Source organism: Homarus americanus, unplaced genomic scaffold (genome assembly GCF_018991925.1).
Source record: "Homarus americanus isolate GMGI-L3 unplaced genomic scaffold, GMGI_Hamer_2.0 scaffold39155, whole genome shotgun sequence".
Taxonomy (NCBI): domain Eukaryota; kingdom Metazoa; phylum Arthropoda; class Malacostraca; order Decapoda; family Nephropidae; genus Homarus; species Homarus americanus.
The window spans coordinates 3,683,071-3,702,253 of NW_024737042.1; the positions used below are offsets into that span (position 1 = coordinate 3,683,071).

A 19,183-nucleotide genomic window follows, 5' to 3' on the forward strand; every position below is an offset into this window, starting at 1 on the left:
TAAACAAAAGGGTCCCCCAGTAACAGATGGAGGGATTCAAGAGCATATAGAGTCAAGTGACCCACCTTTAATTAACTCCAGTGTTGCTCCTGGCTGAAAAGAGTAAGTAGAACAACAACTTATAATAGGAAATTTAAATTTGGGTGCATCAAAGGAAGATTCATTGTGGAAACCCTACTTTTGGTGGAATCCAAAGTCACACAACTCTTGTAACATAGGGCAATTTACCAGAGGGCCCTTCAGGCCTTAGACTGGCTCCCTCCCCCTTCAACATTAACCAAGTAAATCTGTTAATCCATTTGGATATATTACTTAATCATGTTTCCCTTCCCCTTGTACCATTCTCATATGCCAAAGATAGTAACAGCGGTTACTCCAATATGCCAGAAGTAACTGTTAAACTGTGATTGCCCAATGAGCACCCACCATACCAAGTTGAATCCTCAACCATCTACCACTCTTTGTAAATTCAAATCAAGCCAACTGCTTGCACATTCAATTCCAGTTGACTAACCATGAACTCATGGGAGGAGCAAGGTGTGCCTGAGTCACCTGTCTTTGTGCTCTGTCATATAAAAGGATTTCAGGATCATCCTACATTTTGAATACTACCCTCAAGCAAATCTGCTTCCATACATCAAAATCAGCTAAAGCAATAGGAATGAAAAAGTGTTACTAAAGTTTCAAGATCGAATAGCAAAATACTCTTAGGATGAGCTAACCCATTGTGTTCACTTGGTTGAGAGTTCATCTCCTAGACTCTCTTAACACATAGGCCATGGGCATGCAGCCAGGATATATATCCTGTCAGAGATGATTCAGTTGAAATTGCCTCTAATGAGTCATGTATACAGTACATACTACTACTGGATACCAGCTATGAGAGTAGGAACTACATATCACCTGAAGATTCTCCCTCCCCAAGCTTATTTCACTTGAAGATTAAACAACCTTACATTAACCCAACCTAACCTAAGCTAACCTCATCCCTCCAAATAGTGTTAGGGTGGTTAATATTTAGATGAAATAAGCTGGGGAAGGAATTTTCAGTTGATCCAGAACTACTGAAGACAAATGGAAATAAAGAGAATTATGATAATTCCATTACTCCACAAGTAAACCTGTACTGTATTACAAACATTGTAATACAGTATTTGGTAAAATTTGGAAATATGAGAAATATTTCAAAATATTATGATATACGGTACTGTATACTGTATATTAAAATTTTTGTAATATTTGGTAAAATTTTGGAATGAGAGATATTTATGGATATACCAGTAATATCTCCGTTAGCTGGAATCCCTCAAACCCGGAACTCTCCAATAGCTGGAATTTTCCCGACACCTGGAAAATTCCAGGAATGGGGGAGTCTTTTTCCGGGTTTGAGAGATGAAAATTAGGCGCATTTTCTGGAAATTCCCAGAAAAATTTTCCTGGTACCCGGAAAATTCTGGACAATTTCGGGGATGGAGGATATTTTTCGGGGATGGAGGATATTTTTCCGGGTTCGAGAAATGATGTAATGGACAATTTTCGGAACTATCGAGAAAATTTTTCAGTTGCCCGAAAAATTAAGGAAAATTCTGGGGAAGAGGGATGTATCTGTTACTACTACACTACAGTATATTTATGATGTACTGTACAGTATGATGTTCAATGATAGATGTTTCTGGAAATGACCACTGTACAGACATGAGGGAGCATTATCTGTACTGTTCAGAGTTTTACTTTGTACTGTTCTGTTGTGTATTTTCACAATTTCTAGTGTTATAATTAAGAAATATACATTCTTCAGTTTGATTAAATTACTTGGATTACATAACAGAGTAAAGAGTATAAAGGGGGGTGGGGGGTAGACTATTCTTGAACCAAACAAATTTTCCCATTTAATTGTAAAAAATCTCAAACACAAATGACCCATGAATAGTGGTTTCCACTGTACAGTACTATCTTCATAACAATGTATATTCATTTATTAGCATAAAATGATTGTAGTCACATGAATGTTTACAACACTGAACATGTACTGAAACAAGCACGCTAGATTGAACTGTTAGGGTACAGGAAGTAAAAGGTCAATAACCAGTTTTCCTTCCTGAGAGTACATCTCCTCAACAGAGACAAAACATATATCCCCAGGCAGCCCAAAAGGCCATATCATATCATATATCCTATTCACATACGGTATTTTAATTTTTAACAATACTGTTCAGTATACTGACCTGTAATACAATCAGTAGATGGAGAAGATATTAAAAGTTCACTCCTCATGAAAAGGCATTCAGTGGCTGTCGCAGCCTATTGATGTTAGCATAAAGAATCCCTGAAGGGTTTATGGACGATAAACTCTGAAAGTCAACATGAGTACATTAAAATGACTAGAAATGGAAACAGATTGTAATGTGCATTCTGTCGAACCTTTCTTGGGTAGATTGTAACATCATTTACCCCATGGCCATCCTGTGCACTTGTTAAGTGGATTCAAAATACTGTACTGTACTCCATCTACAGTGAGGTCCTACCATACAGATACAATATTTGTGAGAAATGGTCCAAAAACTCCATTGCTAAGAGTTTCCACTTCTAGCATGCTCACATGAACTCACAGATGGTGGCAACATTGCTATGTAAACAAACTTTACAAGACAAACTAAGTATGCAACACAAAATCTCCCTTACCGCACATAACACATAGACCAACGATATAACTAAGAAATGTCTGAAGTAGCTAAAATAGGAATGATATCTGTAATAGCTTCCATTGATTAAAAGCAGACCAAGGTTGAGTTGACCAGTATGACTACCCTAATTGATTGTTAGCCAGGAACTAAAAGTGGAAGCTGTCAGCTCAACCTGGATTCGTTCAGATTCATAGTTAGCAGAGCAGTCACCTTGGCATGGTAAGTACTGCCTGACAAATTACAGCTGTAATAAGATCTCTGGCCTCTTGAGACAACTAATGTGCCTGCTTCCCTCATATAAGGCTGGTGGTATAGGGGAGAAGGTGGTGATCACTACTGTATATCCTAATAAATCGATCTTGGCTGAGAATAGGAACCTGTCTAAAGACTCGAGAACTTCCTTATAAGAAACCTTGCAGTATGAGTGCTACAGTACCAGCAATAAAAAGGTCATACCCTGAAAGTTTACTAAAATTTCCTACAATATTACCAATTTCATAATTTTTTTATGGAATATAGTACCAAGGTTTAAAATTAAATAAAACTTATACTGTACAAAAAATTACTGTACAAAAAATTGGACAATATCCATTAAGGCCCTCTTCACAGTAAAAGCTACATGGCTCACGTTTCTTAATAGTACAGTATTTGGGTAGATTCAAAAGTGAACATTTGACTTCCATCATGACAGTAAAATAAAAGTGAATACGCAATAAAATATATACTGTATATATATATATATATATATTCTCTCCCCGACTTACAATGGGGTTAGGGACCCAATTCCAGGTCGTAAGTCAAATTGGTCGTAAGTCAAAAATGCAAAAATAATACATAGAAAATCTAAAATGGGTCTCTCTTTTTCTTCTCAGCACCACAAAACTCTCACTTTTAAGCATGCCAGCCATATTAGATGGAATTACAAACGAAACTGTTGTCAGTACACAGCGCAATCACTAACGTCGGGACTCGAAAATACGTAATTTGAAATTTTTTTGGTACGACTGGGGCGGTCGTATGTCCGGGTTGTCGTAAGTCGGGTAGGTCGTAAGTCGAGGAGTGGCTGTATATACACTGTATGTATGTATGTATGTATGTATATATATATATATATATATATATATATATATATATATATATATATATATATATATATATATATATATATATATATATATATATATATATATATATATACACAGTATATATATATATTTTTTTCGATCATACTGTAAATCACCTGTGCAGGGCACGAAAGGTAAAACATAGCAAACAACTGATCATATGGCAATAATAAACCATCTTTAAGTGCTTTGTAAACTAAAAAAAATTATTTACCATAAAAATGGCAGTGCCATATCTCCATTGGCAACTATCATCCTGCCGCTCTTAAAATATTGTTATTGCTCTCTCATAAAGAGAGTCGGATATGCATTAGTACCTCATGAATGCATTTATGTTGTCTATTGGAAAATCTTTAAGTCGTTGCAGTTCAGCTGTGCTTCTTTAGGATCAAAATCGTGTTAAAGATTTAATACATGATCGTGGACTTCTTGGAAGGCTGTGCAAATGTCCAAAAGGCAGTAGGGATATGACACTGAAGGAAAATACATGTTAGGTGTAACAGTCAAATGCCATCGTTGCACTTGACCCAGCTTCATATTAATATGACGAACACCTTTATATGATGAGGGGTCTGGGGGCTCTGCCCCCTGGTTAGGAAAGGTGAGATTAGATAGGTTAGGTCAAGTTCTGTGCATTGTCATTTCCATTTTCTAATTTTGTAGTCATGCAAATGACATCTGAAATTTTGGTGCAATTCCATAAATTATTTCTGGTGATAACTGTTCCTCCACCTTTGCCGCTAAAAGTAATGACTGCTAAGATTAATAATATATAGCTATTAAAGAAGTATACTGTATTTTCAAGGACATTACTACCAATCGTACATAGCTATGTTTACATTCGTGTCAAACTGGCTACCCATAGTGCAGTGATAATTACCTGATCTTAGTGGCATGATTTCTCTACAGAGCTACATACAGTTTTAGACATAATATAAATAGCCTTGATGTACTGTATACAAGTCTCTTTGAGCTACATGTATCCAAGTGAGAGCACAAATCAACAAGGGTTGTGCAAGAGATATGACATCAAAAGGCACTCCTCAGTGTGTGACCCCCAGCGTTGATTATATTGGACAGTAATGTTAATTTAATATTTCAACATGAATACGTAAAACTGTAACAGATAAGAGCAATACAGTACAACTTTGAGAATTCAGGAATGCTAAGGAGAGTCGTTTCCAGATTACAGTACGTATTGACTTCTTTAGATATTTTAATACTGTACAGTATTCAAAAGAAGTAAGTTTCCCTTACATTTTTAAAAAAATTGTACAGAACTGGAAATGAATTCCTAGAGTGAAAAATTGAACCACAAGACATGAAAAAACTAATAAAAAATAATAAAGTATTCCTGTTCAACATACAGGTTACTGTATTTTATAGTAAAAAAAAAAAAAAATATGAATATACAGGTACTGTACAGTACAATAAACAGGAACAAAAAGTTGAGTACAATGGCAAACATAGGATACAGTACAGTACAGTATTACTATTCAGTAGTCCCCAGCTGTTTCTCTCCTTCCTCTTTGGGGTCAATACGGGTATTCCTCGTTTAGCGCTATTTCACTTAACATTAATTCGCTTTAGCGATAAAAATATTTTGACACCCTTTTTCACTTAATGTTAGGTCAAAATTCAGTTAAGCAATACAGTTCTCTTAAAGTTGGTTTAGAAATAAATAAAATATAATATAAAACTATAAAATATAAAAGATGTAGAGCAAGAGTATGTCTGTGTGGGAAGTGAACATAAGTGTGGAGGCACTCCTTCCCCTGAAGTGATGGCATGACATACAAAAAGCACAGCACAGCAGCAGCCACACATCTCTGAGTCAGCTTGGTGAGTGCCTGGATAAACTGTGTCACAACACCTAGAGGATGGATTGCGTGTGGAACTATTTTTTTGTACATAAAATCTGTGCTATTGTATTTTATATGCTATGTGATGTATCAATTATATTACAATAGCCTTCGCAAAGGCAGAAAAAACAATAATCTCCACAAATGTAATCATTTGAACTCCTGAGCTTCTAGAGTGGTCAACCCGTTTTACCCCAACATTAAATTTAGTTACATTGTGTATAGTATTTTTAAAAGTGATTGTTATTATTATAACTGCATTTAACTTTACTATTCAACTTTTCTTGGATATCATTTTATCATTTTAATATGTAATTTGTTTGAATATATACTTTTTTTTTATTTATTCATAAATGTGTTTGTCTTGTCTGTACATTGTTGTTTCTTTTTTGTAGATGGTGGCTGTCCAATGCTGTACTTAAAAACATTCAAGTCAGAATCATGAACTCTGATCTAGAAGAACTGAGAAATACTGAGAGACCAGGCAGTTGCAGCATTAGTAAATAAGACAAATTTTGTGATGAGAGGTACCGGTATGGCCAGCATAAGGACAGAACCAGACAATGTGATGTAGTCGTGGCCAGAATTAGGCTAGGATACAGACACATCTGGCAAGCTAGTAATGCTGTACCCATACCGGAACACTCAGCACGTATACTTTGTGATAAACCTTTAAAGCATACACTTGAACACTTTATTATTGAATGTGACACTGTCAAAGACTTCAGGTCACCTGACTTATTGTATCATGAACTTTGTAATTACTACATTGAATCAGGGTGCTTGAGGACATTCCTGCTGTTTATCCCAAATTTGCTAGCCCACACTGATTAGTCTTCAAATTAGAATATGACATCCAATGAACCAGTCTTGCATGGCAGTGAACAGTGACATCACCCACATGAATCTGACCTATATATACTGTTAGTGAATAAGATGTATTTCTTTGTGTATGAACTTCTGTCCTGCGTGGCAGTGAGAAGTGATACCACCCTCAGTGTCAAGACCTGACTGAATTACTCAGAATAGGCAAGCTTTGTCAATAAATTTATTCAACTAAAAAACTAGTCTCCTCTGATTTATGCTGACAGTGTTCACAATTAAACAGCAGGGCAGAGACTATATGAAGCATTTCAGCAGTTTCTTAAAAAGTATCAAAGGTTATTATACTGTATACTGTATTATTTTTCTTGATATACACTTCTTATAATTTCTCTTTCATATCAATCATCCCAACATTAGCTACTTCTCAAATACAGTATAGTCCTCATTTATGCGGTCAATTGAACCCGTGGAGGCCCGCGTCAAACGAGAAAAGCGTAAATGAAATAACAGAACATATGGGATTAATTGAAATAGAGACTGCGGCAGACCCCCAAACTCCACTTTTTCCGACACAATACATACGTTGTAGTGAAAATAACATCTTAATTTTATGATGGTATGCACACACAATTAATAATTAAGAGAAATATCAATAATATTAGGTTTTTAACACTTACGTTAGTAGAAAAGCTGGGTCGGTACACGTGGATGGCAGCTGGTTCCGAGGCAGAGGGCAGATTAGTTGCCCTCCGGTGAATCACTTTCACTACTCGCAGAGATTTGCAGGGCCTCCCAGACAAACCTCTCAAAGTCCATATCCTCACTGTCAATACAGCTGTATCACTATCACTGACTTGGGCTGGCTGTGGTTGTGGTGGGTTGCGGGCGAGGAAGTCCTCAATACTACGTTGACGACTAGCATTGATGTTGTCGAGATAGATCTGGATATACGGCTCCATAACTTTCGTCAGATGGTTATTAGATGCTTCATACCGATGCTTGTCTGGGTCGTTGTCAAGGATGAGCTTAAGTTTCTCCCCCAACTCGATGATTTCCTTCACATTATCATGGCTTGGTCCAGGTAATTCAATGTTTTTCTCTGGTGGTGAGGGTCCCGCAGAAGCCATTGTGAGTTGTGAGGGGAATAGCGGGCACAAGAGAGAACTGTATACGCGGACTGAAAACAATGAGACAGGCCCTGCTAGGTCAGCGACTTCTACCCTCTGGTGGCAGGGCACGTCATGTTACATTAGACCAATCACAGCTAGCGGCGGAGGGAATGCGTGGGTAGTAAGGATGTGTGGTCCAATCACAGTCTGATACGTCATATGACGTCAGCGATAACATAAGAGCGGCCTAATGCGCACCACTCACCGTGCCGCTTCCCGCGTATGGTCAAGAATGGACCGCGTGGGTAAAAAATGGCACGGTGGTCTGGACGTCTCCAGCCGCTAGCCGCGTAAATGACCAAATTTACCGCGTAATTAAAGCATTTTTATTCTGGCAAGGCACCGCGTAAATGACCAAACGCGTAAACAAAAAGCGAGTAAATGCAGACTATACTGTACACAAAATTTTCAACTGTGTTGGTTCCATGTTACTTTCCTTAATTCTTATTTCTATATTTATTTTTTATTTGTAAATCATTATTATTATTCATATCATTAACTCTAAGCTCGCTCATACTTTTCACATTTTTTTTTCAATAATCTTAACCAGATTTTGTAAGGCTTCTTTATCTGCAATAAGAACAATACCATCTTCTTGCTGAATGTTCTATATTACTTGACGTTTTTTTAGTCTTCAATTGCTACTTTCATCTTTTCTCATTCAATACTCTGAATAAATATTATATTAATGACAATGTACATGCACTGTACGAGTTCATCTACCCTTAAACCAAATAAAATCTTTTATAACTAACAATGCAGTTCCTGTTGCCAGCCAAGATCTTCCAGAATTATACATGTAGATACTGTATATCAATAAATAGTGACCTGTTTTTTAAGAAATTTATAATACGTACTTCCCAAAACTTTCATATGCAGTATAAACTGGTAGAGGATGAAAGCTAGTTGAAAATTAGAATTTTACAGTTTGAAAATGACTCTTTTCTAAATAAAGTCAAATACATAATGGTTGAAACAAAATGCAATGTCTGTAACCTGCACATGGGTCCAAGATTTGTCTATGGCAATCCCAGGAACACGTGATCACTGACTGGATTGTGTCCATAATCCTTAAGGGTACCTATTACAGTGGGGTATGCTATAACGAACGGATCCTACTACGAATATTCCTATAACGAACGGTTTTACCTATAAAATTGAGAATGCTATAACGAACGAAACTCCTACAACGAACATTATTTATTTTTATTTTTTGCTAATTTATTGTTTTTTTATTACAAGTATTAATGATATTCTTTATTTCAGGGGTTTAGATGCATATTTATGCACTTTTTTACAATTTTATATTATATTTTTCAGTGTTAAGTGGTTGTATTTGGGGGCCTGGAACGGATTAATCCTATAACGAACGAATGCTATAACGAACAAGGTTCTAGAACCAATTAGATTCATTATAGCATACCCCACTGTATGTATATTGCTTGTAACTGAGGGTGTAAGAGTCAACCCATCCAGTTGACTCTTACATGAATCACAAAATAAAACACAAAATAACATCAAAACTATTGATAAATTTACTTAGCACCAGAGAAGGAGATAAAATAAACATACAGAATTTATCCAAAGATTCTCCATAATTTTTTGAGAAGTGGAGTGTAGCAGTGATAACTCCTGGAGCAATTCTTCTTCTATTACATTTTTGAGATAATCATATCAGCAAGATCAGATTAGTCCTATGCTTCAGTGTTGTAAATACCAATATCACATCAGCAGTGGTTGCTTTGTAGGAGTGTATCCCCTTGGTTAGTGTCAAGCAACAACAATGTATTTATTATCATTAAATTTATGGATAAATGTACAGTACTGAAATTACAAAATGCACAAACTGTACCCATAAACACCTTCATTAAACAAAGAAAAAACCAAATGTTCACTCGTTAAGCCTGTTTGTTTGATGATAAACATCTACTTTTCCCTCCAGAAAACACATTTTCTTAACATTAGCTCTTTTTGTATCAAGATTCATGAACATAGTTTGAGGAAATTCCTTATATACCTAGGCTATGTGTATTATATCTACCGATTTCATAATTGAAGGAATTTTGCCTTGAAGATCCAACAATTGCCTCCATGCCATAAGAAACCAAAGTGACACATGTGCAAACATAACTGTAGATGTCAATTTAGGGTGAGGTCAACAAATAATAGCACTTATTTGGTAGTGGGTCTTCATCTGCTTTCCTATATACAGAAACAGACTGCAAATTCAAAAGCATTCCATGAGCGTGAAGTCTGTGCTTAGGTATCTAAATAAACTCTTAGTAGAAACACGATCCAACTACCTGTTAAACTTGGGACAATGTCACCCAAAGAGATAACAAAGCACTTAGCATCACAGGCATACAGTGCATTAACCTACTCAAATCCTGTGAAAGTTATCATCAATAGAGAACTCTCACAAAATTTGATAGAAACAAATTAAGCACAGATCAAATCATTATAATGGACTTCACTTTACTCACTGTGTGCACAGCACAAACATGTGTAATATCTTATCATCAAAAAATATAATATTAAGTAATAGTAAAAAATCTTTGATCTCCGAGATATCCAACGATTTTTTCTATTACATATCTAATAAAAAAATGATAGACTATATTCCCCTTCACATTACAAAAGTTACAAAATGACCTACATACAATCTGGTTCATGCTTACACTACTGTGAGCAATATTAGCTAGTATTATCTGTAACTACATAAATGCCAAATCCAAACATGTAGTTGTGGTTTCCATGAAGTCTAATTGAGCTACAGGTAACTGCTTTACACAGAATGGTATTAATGGCCTTGACACCAGTGAGATATCATGGAAATTTTGATGGGAAGATGATGTGGTTGTAAGGTTTCATGAATTTCCAAAGCAATCATATTTCAGAAACTTCAAATTATGATAGATGTAAGTTATACCATACAGTTTAATGAGGTTAAGACAAGAATTTTGCTTCAATAATAATCACTGTACCATTTAAGGCTGTACACTATGTAAGAATGCAACTCAATACCTATGATATACAGTTACAATGCAACATATCTATAGTGTTTCTTATTCTTTAAGCTCTAACTACCCTGTTCTGTTTGGTGATGAGTGATAAAACCTATTACTGGAATGTCAAGGCAAAAGCTTTCTATCATGTATCCAATGAACCAAATCCTTAGGTTATAATATGTAATTGTGCAGGAACCATTTATAATTTGCTAATTAAAAGACTAGCAAACTTCTTGCCCTTAAAAGTAAAATACATTCATGTAAAAATAAACCATCTAGGTTTATGATCCTATAATTGTAATGAACAAAACAATGTTTACCAGCAACTTTTAAATAGACACAATGTAACAAGTGTGTTCTATCAAAATGTAATATCTTGTATAAAAAAATGGATAATTGAATGTGAATAACTGCAATTCTAGTAAAGCCCCCATTTCTCTTCAAAAAGTATCAGGATCAGAGTTATACATGTACAATAATTACTTAGGATCTGTAAAGGCGGTTTTGACATGGGAGGCACAAGCTTATTCAGTCATGGAAACCTGAGGTATTCCGAGATGCCATCACTTATAACAACTATTTAATCTACTAAAGATATGTAACATATTTTTGCATAAATGATAAAATTAAATAGTTTAATAAGGAGAACTGATCCTAAATCCATTTCTCTGGTAGTGCCTGTTGCCAGGCAGATCTCATAATAAAAATTAAAGGTGCTCCTATAGTTATAACTGCCTGTTTTGGGTAGTGTGGATACAGAACACCAAAGAGGCAGCATGGCTGGTACTACACTTGACTGCCTTTACTTACCCAACTTGAAAAATTATGACAACCATTTCCAAATGGGTGAATTGGGAATGCCCAAGGATCTACCCAACCTCCACTCTCATAGTAAGTTTATCTCATGGGCCTTACATCCCAAGACCAATCCCTTATAATGTTAGCCATGGTTAATTGATTAATCCATGGTGATTTACTGATCACTCTTCCCTCCCCTTCGTGATTTGATGTGACAGATAACCCATAGAGGCTGTAGGTCTTAGTAGAGCTGTAACTGCACAGTCATCATTAACCAAGCCTAATCTATTTTCTGCTAATTTTGACTTCAGGCCAGTCTGCTATTTTTTATTTATTTCTAGCTGACTAATCATGAACCCAAGAAAGGAGGAATGTTCAGAAGTTGTCAGAAGTAGGTGTTATTTCTGGCCATTGTTAGAAGAATAAGTGGCTCTTGTAATCCTAAGCCAGGAAAAAAGAGGGAAGAGGAGGTGGTGTGACCAAAGCTCCAGGATTGGGCACCAATATATATATATTGTACTTTCTATGAGAGTTGGAACCAATGTATTCATAAGGTCAGGAAGTTTATACAGTATTCCATAATTCTCTTACCATACAGACCTAGTGTTATCCTGGACCCTCAGGAATGAATAAAGCACTACAAATTATCCCTAATCAACAGTGAACAAATAGCCAATAAACTCCAGGTGACCTATAACTGTACTGACCCTAAAATTAACCCACCTCATGAAAGACTCGGGGGGGATTACATAACCCTAGATAATCCGAAAAAGCTTTAGTTCATTCATGTTATGCCTAAGTGGGTTCTTAAGGCACAATGCCTCGTTAGGAACACTGTGGATACAAGCACACTTGAGAATTAAGCCTTCATTGCACTAGAAGGCTGTGTAGCCATCACTATTCACCACCACATTCACTCTCCATCTGTAATGCTAGGTACCCATTCCACAGTGGAACATGAACCAGCAATAACTGGGTTATGTGGGGAGTACCTTATCCATTCGGCTGCCACTTGTCCCCAAAGACATCTTTCTGAAGGACAGCCGAGACAAATGCTTGTAGTTTACAATTAGCAGCCATAGTAAACAAATCCTTCAAATGATCAATACACAGAAGATGAATCCTTTAGAACTCATCATCTAACACCCACTCAGTGCTTAACACCTTATTAATAAACAAAGACTCTGCTCAAATGTTTAAAAGTCCAACAAAACACTTAGTGACTAGAATACACAGTGTACTCACAGGAAAATGATAGAGGAAAAAGACCTAAAGGCTCCCAATCAATAAAATAGCTCAGTACTTTACAATAATACTCTACTTATGTTTTCTGCCTTGTACAGTAGACCCCCAATTTAACAAGAAAGTGGGACTGAGAATTTTCATTAAAAATTTACAAAAACTATATCAGTCAATGTATTGCAAAAGGAAATAATATCATATATACCAAAAAATTCCTAAGACACTGTTCTTCTCACTTCAACACTAATTTCTCCAGTTGTTCAGACTTATGCAAGCGATGGAGTACTGTAACTTAATGTGTTAGGAATCATGCAGATCTGCAATAGGGATCAGTGGATGTTTACAACCTCAAATTAGTAATTATCAAAAGTTTTTATTTTACTTATGATAATTATGTATCTCAACAACAAGATGTTATAATAAAAATAAAAAACCTGCAGCAAGAGCCCTGGCAGGAATGGGTGTTTATGTCGCTATAGTCCGCTGACACCAAAAACATAATGTACTGCACATAAGGATGCATGCTTCAGGCCTCAATTGCATATTATAGGGGGTCAGTACAAGGGTATAAAACAGTATTTATTATGAGAGCTGCCTGGTTCAAGGTGGATAGCCAGAAAAATCTTAAATAGCTAATTGTCTTACATATCAATGGATGGTCTTTGTCTTAGATTTTTACTGTATTTTCATATACTATTACATGTAAATATGTTACAATATATTATCTAAAATTGTATAAATTAACAATGAGACAAACAATTAGAATTACACATAATATCTTTAACAATGATATCGCCAATCACAAAAAAATTACTCAAGAAATGTTGTTAGATATACCTAAAATGAGCAAAAATTAAGTGGATATAGGGGATTATTATTGCTCTGAATGATCCTACTCTTTTTTTATGACGAACTGGTTACCAGGTAAGGTTAACTTTACAGCAAGTGTTGGATATGATGATACTAACAAGTGGGTAATTTCCTCTTTCAAAAGTGATTTATAAATTTTAACAAGCAGAGGAAATGGATGATAACATTCACACTTTAGGATAGAATTTTATATTTGGTATTAACAAGCACTGAGCCTTACTTGACTTAGCTTAACAAACAGTCATGTGTAGTCATATGTTCATCTATTATGAGGTGAACAAATTTGCTTTTGCACGTACCACTGGACATACTTTGCACTTTGTTATATACAATGTAAAATTACCTTCTCTAAACTTACCTTTAATAAGCAGACAGCAGATGTCTGATAAATCAGAAAAACATAGTCAAAGATCTTTTAAGCTTCGTGCTGAATGGTATGGCCAACAGCTGTGTTGCGTTGATGCTCTAAACTCAGCCATTCACTTTGCTCTTCTTTTAGCTCTAAAGCAGACAGTCGAAGGTATGAACTTCCAAGATAGATATTCTCACTGAACTTGTCTTCACTCCAAACACTTATTTCAAGAACACGCTGCTTGACAATGTCTTGTGACATACGATATGTAATCTGAAAAATCCAAGATATATTACTTGCATACATGTATAGTACTTGGGACATGTCACCTGAAAAATTCATAATTACCAAACACAGTGTAAAGCTGTGGTACAATACTGTCTGGAAACAGCTTCGGGTAGCAGCTTCAGGTGTTGATCAATTATAATGACAAAATGTTTAAATAGAAAAGAAGGTCCAAATCAGTGTATGTAATAACCATGGGGTCTATTGATTTTGGATGAGGTGCAGCATAGATATATGATAACAAAGATATTGGCGTGGAAAAGCATAACAGTACAAAGAAATTCCAATTCACATGGCATGGTAAATTACTGACATAAAAAAGGAAACCTGAACAAAACCAAGAAAATTAACTAAGGAATTTGAATCTGACTTACAAACAAACAAATAAACACAGCCTTCTAGTACAATGAAGGCTTAATTCTCAAGTGTGCTTGCATCCACAGTTCTCCTAACGAGGCATTGTGCCTTAAGAACCCACTTAGGCGTGTGAACAGGGATCGCTACCACTGCGCCACAAGGACAACAAAAGCAATCCTAGACTTTGTTATATTTCACACAAAGCCTGTTCTATCGTGCTACCATCAGCGCCGTGAACCTCTGACCACATAGTTGGCACGGGCAATAGATAGTGATTAATTTGAATATACACATGCTATAGTTCGCATTAGACATACAAATTTTAGTTTAATTAGGAAACTTATTACAAATGGCTAAAATTTGTATCTCTTGTGCAAAATATATGACGTTTATATTCAAATTATTTGCTGTCTTGCAAGGATGCTAGCAATGCAAATTATATTCTCCTAACTTTAGTCTGTGATATTATAATAGAACAAACTGTAAGCCTATAACCACCCAACCCTGGCTGGGAAGATGGGGGGAGGTGACAGTGACACATTTGACAGTTGGCACCGAAGGTCTAGTGATGTATTTATTTGTTTAATTATGTCCTTTAGATTGAGTTTTTGTTTTTGTTTATAAATTGTCACAAAAATGACCGGGGAGAATAAAATTTACATTGCTGGAATTCTCATAAGATAGTGATTAATTTGAATATAATCATGCTATAGTTTGCACTAGACATAAATTTTAGTAATCATTTAGTACATTACTTTGAGTACATGTACAGTACAGCTTTGCCCTTAGGACAGTGTAGATGGCCAGAGAAACATTAAGCGCGAATTTTAAAATATGATGCGCCAGATTGACTCACGCAAAATAGGAAAGGTTCGCTTTAAATTAAAACATTGTCCTTAATTGTGGGTGTCACTTTAAATTAATAATCTTAAATTGAATTGCTTTAAATCGACGTTCTACTGTACCATAAAAACAAAACAAAAGAACACTGTATGAGTAAGTGAGTGGATGAGTGAGCGTGAGTGCATGCGTATGTGCATGTGTGTGTGCGACACGTGTAATGAGTGCAAAAATGGAAACTAGCATTTACCATTGCCTTATGAAGAATTCTAGAGTGCTAGGCATGTTTTTCATGCTGTAGTTTATAAGTACAGGTACAGGCATGGGGTGAAGATCACCTGCACATACTCTGTGTGAACAGTTCCGTTGAACATCATCAATTTCTAAACAGCACGGGTTCTCACACACGTAAAAAATCACGCTCGTGTGAAGCGGGCCTTACAGCAGAATATGAAAACTGTGGCTAGACTGTGGTTGGAAATTTTACTGTAGGTTACCATAATTTTTCGTAGCAAATAAGCAGTGTATGATTTGTGAATATCAGATAGGGTTATTAAAATCTAAATTGTTGATAAGAGTTCTTGTGGATATTGGGGTTGTGAATAGCGAGGTATTCTTGTATACTCTTAAATTAACATTTTCCTTGACCAAGGATTATTTTCCTCAACTTCTCAACAGTCCATCAATTTTTCCTGACTCATGAAAATTCCTTAACTTTTCCCTAACCTAGAAGATTTTTCTCCCTGACCTATGGCAACCCTGTTAGAAGAACATACTATTTTGAGTTCAACATTTAGTATGTGTACAATTCTCAGTTACAGTGTACCACTATCACTCAAACTCACTGGTTCCATGAAAATTGGGTGGCAGGTTTTCTTAACAACTTTGGTCTTCCTCTTGGTCTTCTTGTGTGGGTCTGGGAGAAGATACAGCTTAACATAGGGGGAAGGTTCCTGACCAGTGCTTATGAGTGATAAGTTCCGGGCATGTTGGACCATGATCTGCAGTTGGCCACGCAGATACTGGACACTGACCTTGACCTGACCCTGCACCTGCCCTGGCACACATGGAATGGCTGGTGTATGTGATGTGCGATTATCTGAAAAGAATTAAGTTATAAGATCTTCTAAACAAATAAAAAGAGTCTTAAGAAAACACAAAAAAAATCACTGTTTATTGTAATTCTTTTTACTGAATGATATGTAGCTCCCAGGTCCAACTGTGTCCATCACTTAAGTACACAACATTAATTTTTGTGTTAAGTCGAAACATGAAAAGTACTACTTGTTTACAGTCTGAGAAGATCATGAATGACAATTAATACAAATTCTTATGCCAATCATGTGAATATTTAAATCTCACAAAAACAAAATCATTCATATGTCTTAACAAAATACTGAGTAATGAATCTTGTGTTTTAGTTACTATCTTGTTTTCAAGCCTTTTATTGCTCAATGCACAGTGGCTAAAAGAAAGCAAAATACAGGTTGGCCACACACACATGCACAATTTCCCTTCATTCTTGTCATTCAAGCTTACACCAGAAAAAATTGTACTGTATTCTTTAGTGGTACAGTATTCCTCTTCCATAACAAGGCCTCTAATCTCATCATCAGTTTGTCCTTCCCAAGAATCACTTGACATCATCCTCTCTGCTCACACATGCAAATTGCTCTCTCCACAGGATATCCAGCCCCTCAATTCTGATGCAGCCTTCACCTTCACCCCATCCTTCCATGATTTACCTCCTGCATGGCACTTCTTACATTTTCACATGTGCTCCTAAAATCTGTACACTACTTTCTATCTTATTTACTCCACATACTGCTGTCAAGCACATCATATTGTCACTTCTAATTAGATCCTTTCTTTTGTATTCCCACAAAGTTCTATCTCGAAATTTTTTAATTGTTGATGTAATATTGCATTAATAACCTTGTTACATAATTAAAAACCATAGTTGTTGAAGTGCAGTAATAACATTATAATACAACAACAATTTCCATCCAGAGCCCATGCTTCAAATCCATATCAAAATTTTGGCTCAATTCTCTTGTGCATCCCCCATCTTTGCTTCCTTTAACACAGTTCTCTCTCTCTTCATACATTATTTAGTCTACCCATTACTCTCTCCTTACTTCTGCTCTGTGGTTTAATTTACCATTAATCAATATATTTCTTGACACATTCACTCCCAAATAACACATTCCACTTCCTCTATAGTATATACACTATCTCTTTTCAAGACAAAAATTTTCTGCTTTCCTTCACTACTTCTTACATCACTGTTGCTCACAATCACTAATTACTTTTTCCCAGTACAATTCATACTCTTTCAAACTCTGTGCTAATATTTGTAATATTTATTCAGAATCACTCAATAGAACAATGTTATTTACAAGCAGAGGATAATTTACCTCAGTATTTATTACACTTTTCCCTCCCTCCATCACTTTTGCTTTCATTTCTCTTGCCATTCAATCCATGAATGGTTGATATTACACATCAGAGGTGTCCTTCTTCCTCATCTTATAAAAGCTCTGGACAACAGTAAATAATTGTCCATCTATTCTGCACAATTCAATACTTTTCACTTAATTTTTCTTTCTACTTCATGATGTATTTTTTCTAAAATCCAAAAATGCTATAAATTCTTTATTGTTCTTAAACTTTTACTAAAGTTCTTTAACACATAATTTTGATCCTTATATCCTCTTCCTTATTACCTGTATGAAAATAGAATGGCCTTTCCTTACCCTTGTTTTTTAATTTCTTAATGTGGATATCTGTATCCTCTTGGTCCCTCAGCAGTGGGTGGAAGAATGTGTACACTAGGTCCGAGTGTGAAATCTCAGGAGCCAAGTCAAACAGAGTGGCAAGGAAGAGCTCAATCTCAAGCTTTCTCTTCTCTGCCACAGCTTTCACCTCAGAGCGTCCAATCTGTACACCCTTGGGAAGGCTTCGATATGGTAAAAAAAAAAAAGAAAAAAAAAAGTAATTAATAAAATAATACTTGATAATACTGAATTGTGACATGTCTCATTACTATCTAATAAGGCAAAGAAATTTTACAATGTCAACTCCACTCCCATTTGTTCCAGTGCCACTCTCGGTGCTCTCCATAACATTGAATAAAATCTTAGGGGATAAAAAAGTTGTGGCATAGTTACAGCATTAATTTGATCCATTAAAAAATTAACTATTTACTGTACAGTATATAGTTCTTGCACTCAATGTGATGTTCTCAGGGGATGTCACCAACAATTTACACTGAGGCCCAATGACTTCCTATGATATAAAATACAAAGTTAATTAAGTTACAGTACTGTATTGCCTCTCTATACCGAAATAGTTGGTGAACAGCCAGTTTGGTATAAGGAGGTTTTCAGTATACAGTAATATGAATCAGAGAAATTCATCCAACACCTAAATTTGTTCGGTATACTGTACAGGTAAAACGTTTGGTAATTTTTGTCCTTTGGATTTACTGTTGTTATTATTAGTGTTTATTGATAGAATAGTGCTTAATAGTGATTAATCATGGCCTTGTAGCTAGGTTAGACTCGTCACTGTAACCACCAGGCTACTGGGCCAGGCTGTGAGGTGTTATGGTTGTTTTTCAACTTGTATTTTTGGGTAGATACAGTATACGTAACTTTCTTCATTTATTTTTACTCAGTTACATGCACACACCATCCTACATACATATTATGAAAAAAGTAAATTAAATAATTGTCTAAGGGTAATCACAAAGGGAATATACATTT

The 19,183-nt window shown here is 35.7% G+C and overlaps 1 protein-coding gene across 4 annotated transcripts in view; it reads right to left on the reverse strand.

Annotated features, from left to right (window-relative positions):
* Positions 1-9,176: 9,176 nt before the first annotated feature.
* The window catches only part of LOC121872594 (phosphatidylinositol 4-phosphate 3-kinase C2 domain-containing subunit alpha-like), a 73,368-nt gene continuing 63,361 nt past the window's right edge, over positions 9,177-19,183 (reverse strand). For all 4 annotated transcript variants that reach the window (XM_042375442.1, XM_042375440.1, XM_042375441.1 and 1 more), the window contains 3 exons: positions 18,173-18,375; positions 16,262-16,515; positions 9,177-14,207 (listed from right to left, as the gene is read on the reverse strand). In XM_042375442.1, coding sequence (XP_042231376.1) covers positions 13,998-14,207; positions 16,262-16,515; positions 18,173-18,375 — 667 coding nt within the window. In that variant the 3' untranslated portion in view covers positions 9,177-13,997. The remainder of the gene's footprint in view (positions 14,208-16,261; positions 16,516-18,172; positions 18,376-19,183) is intronic.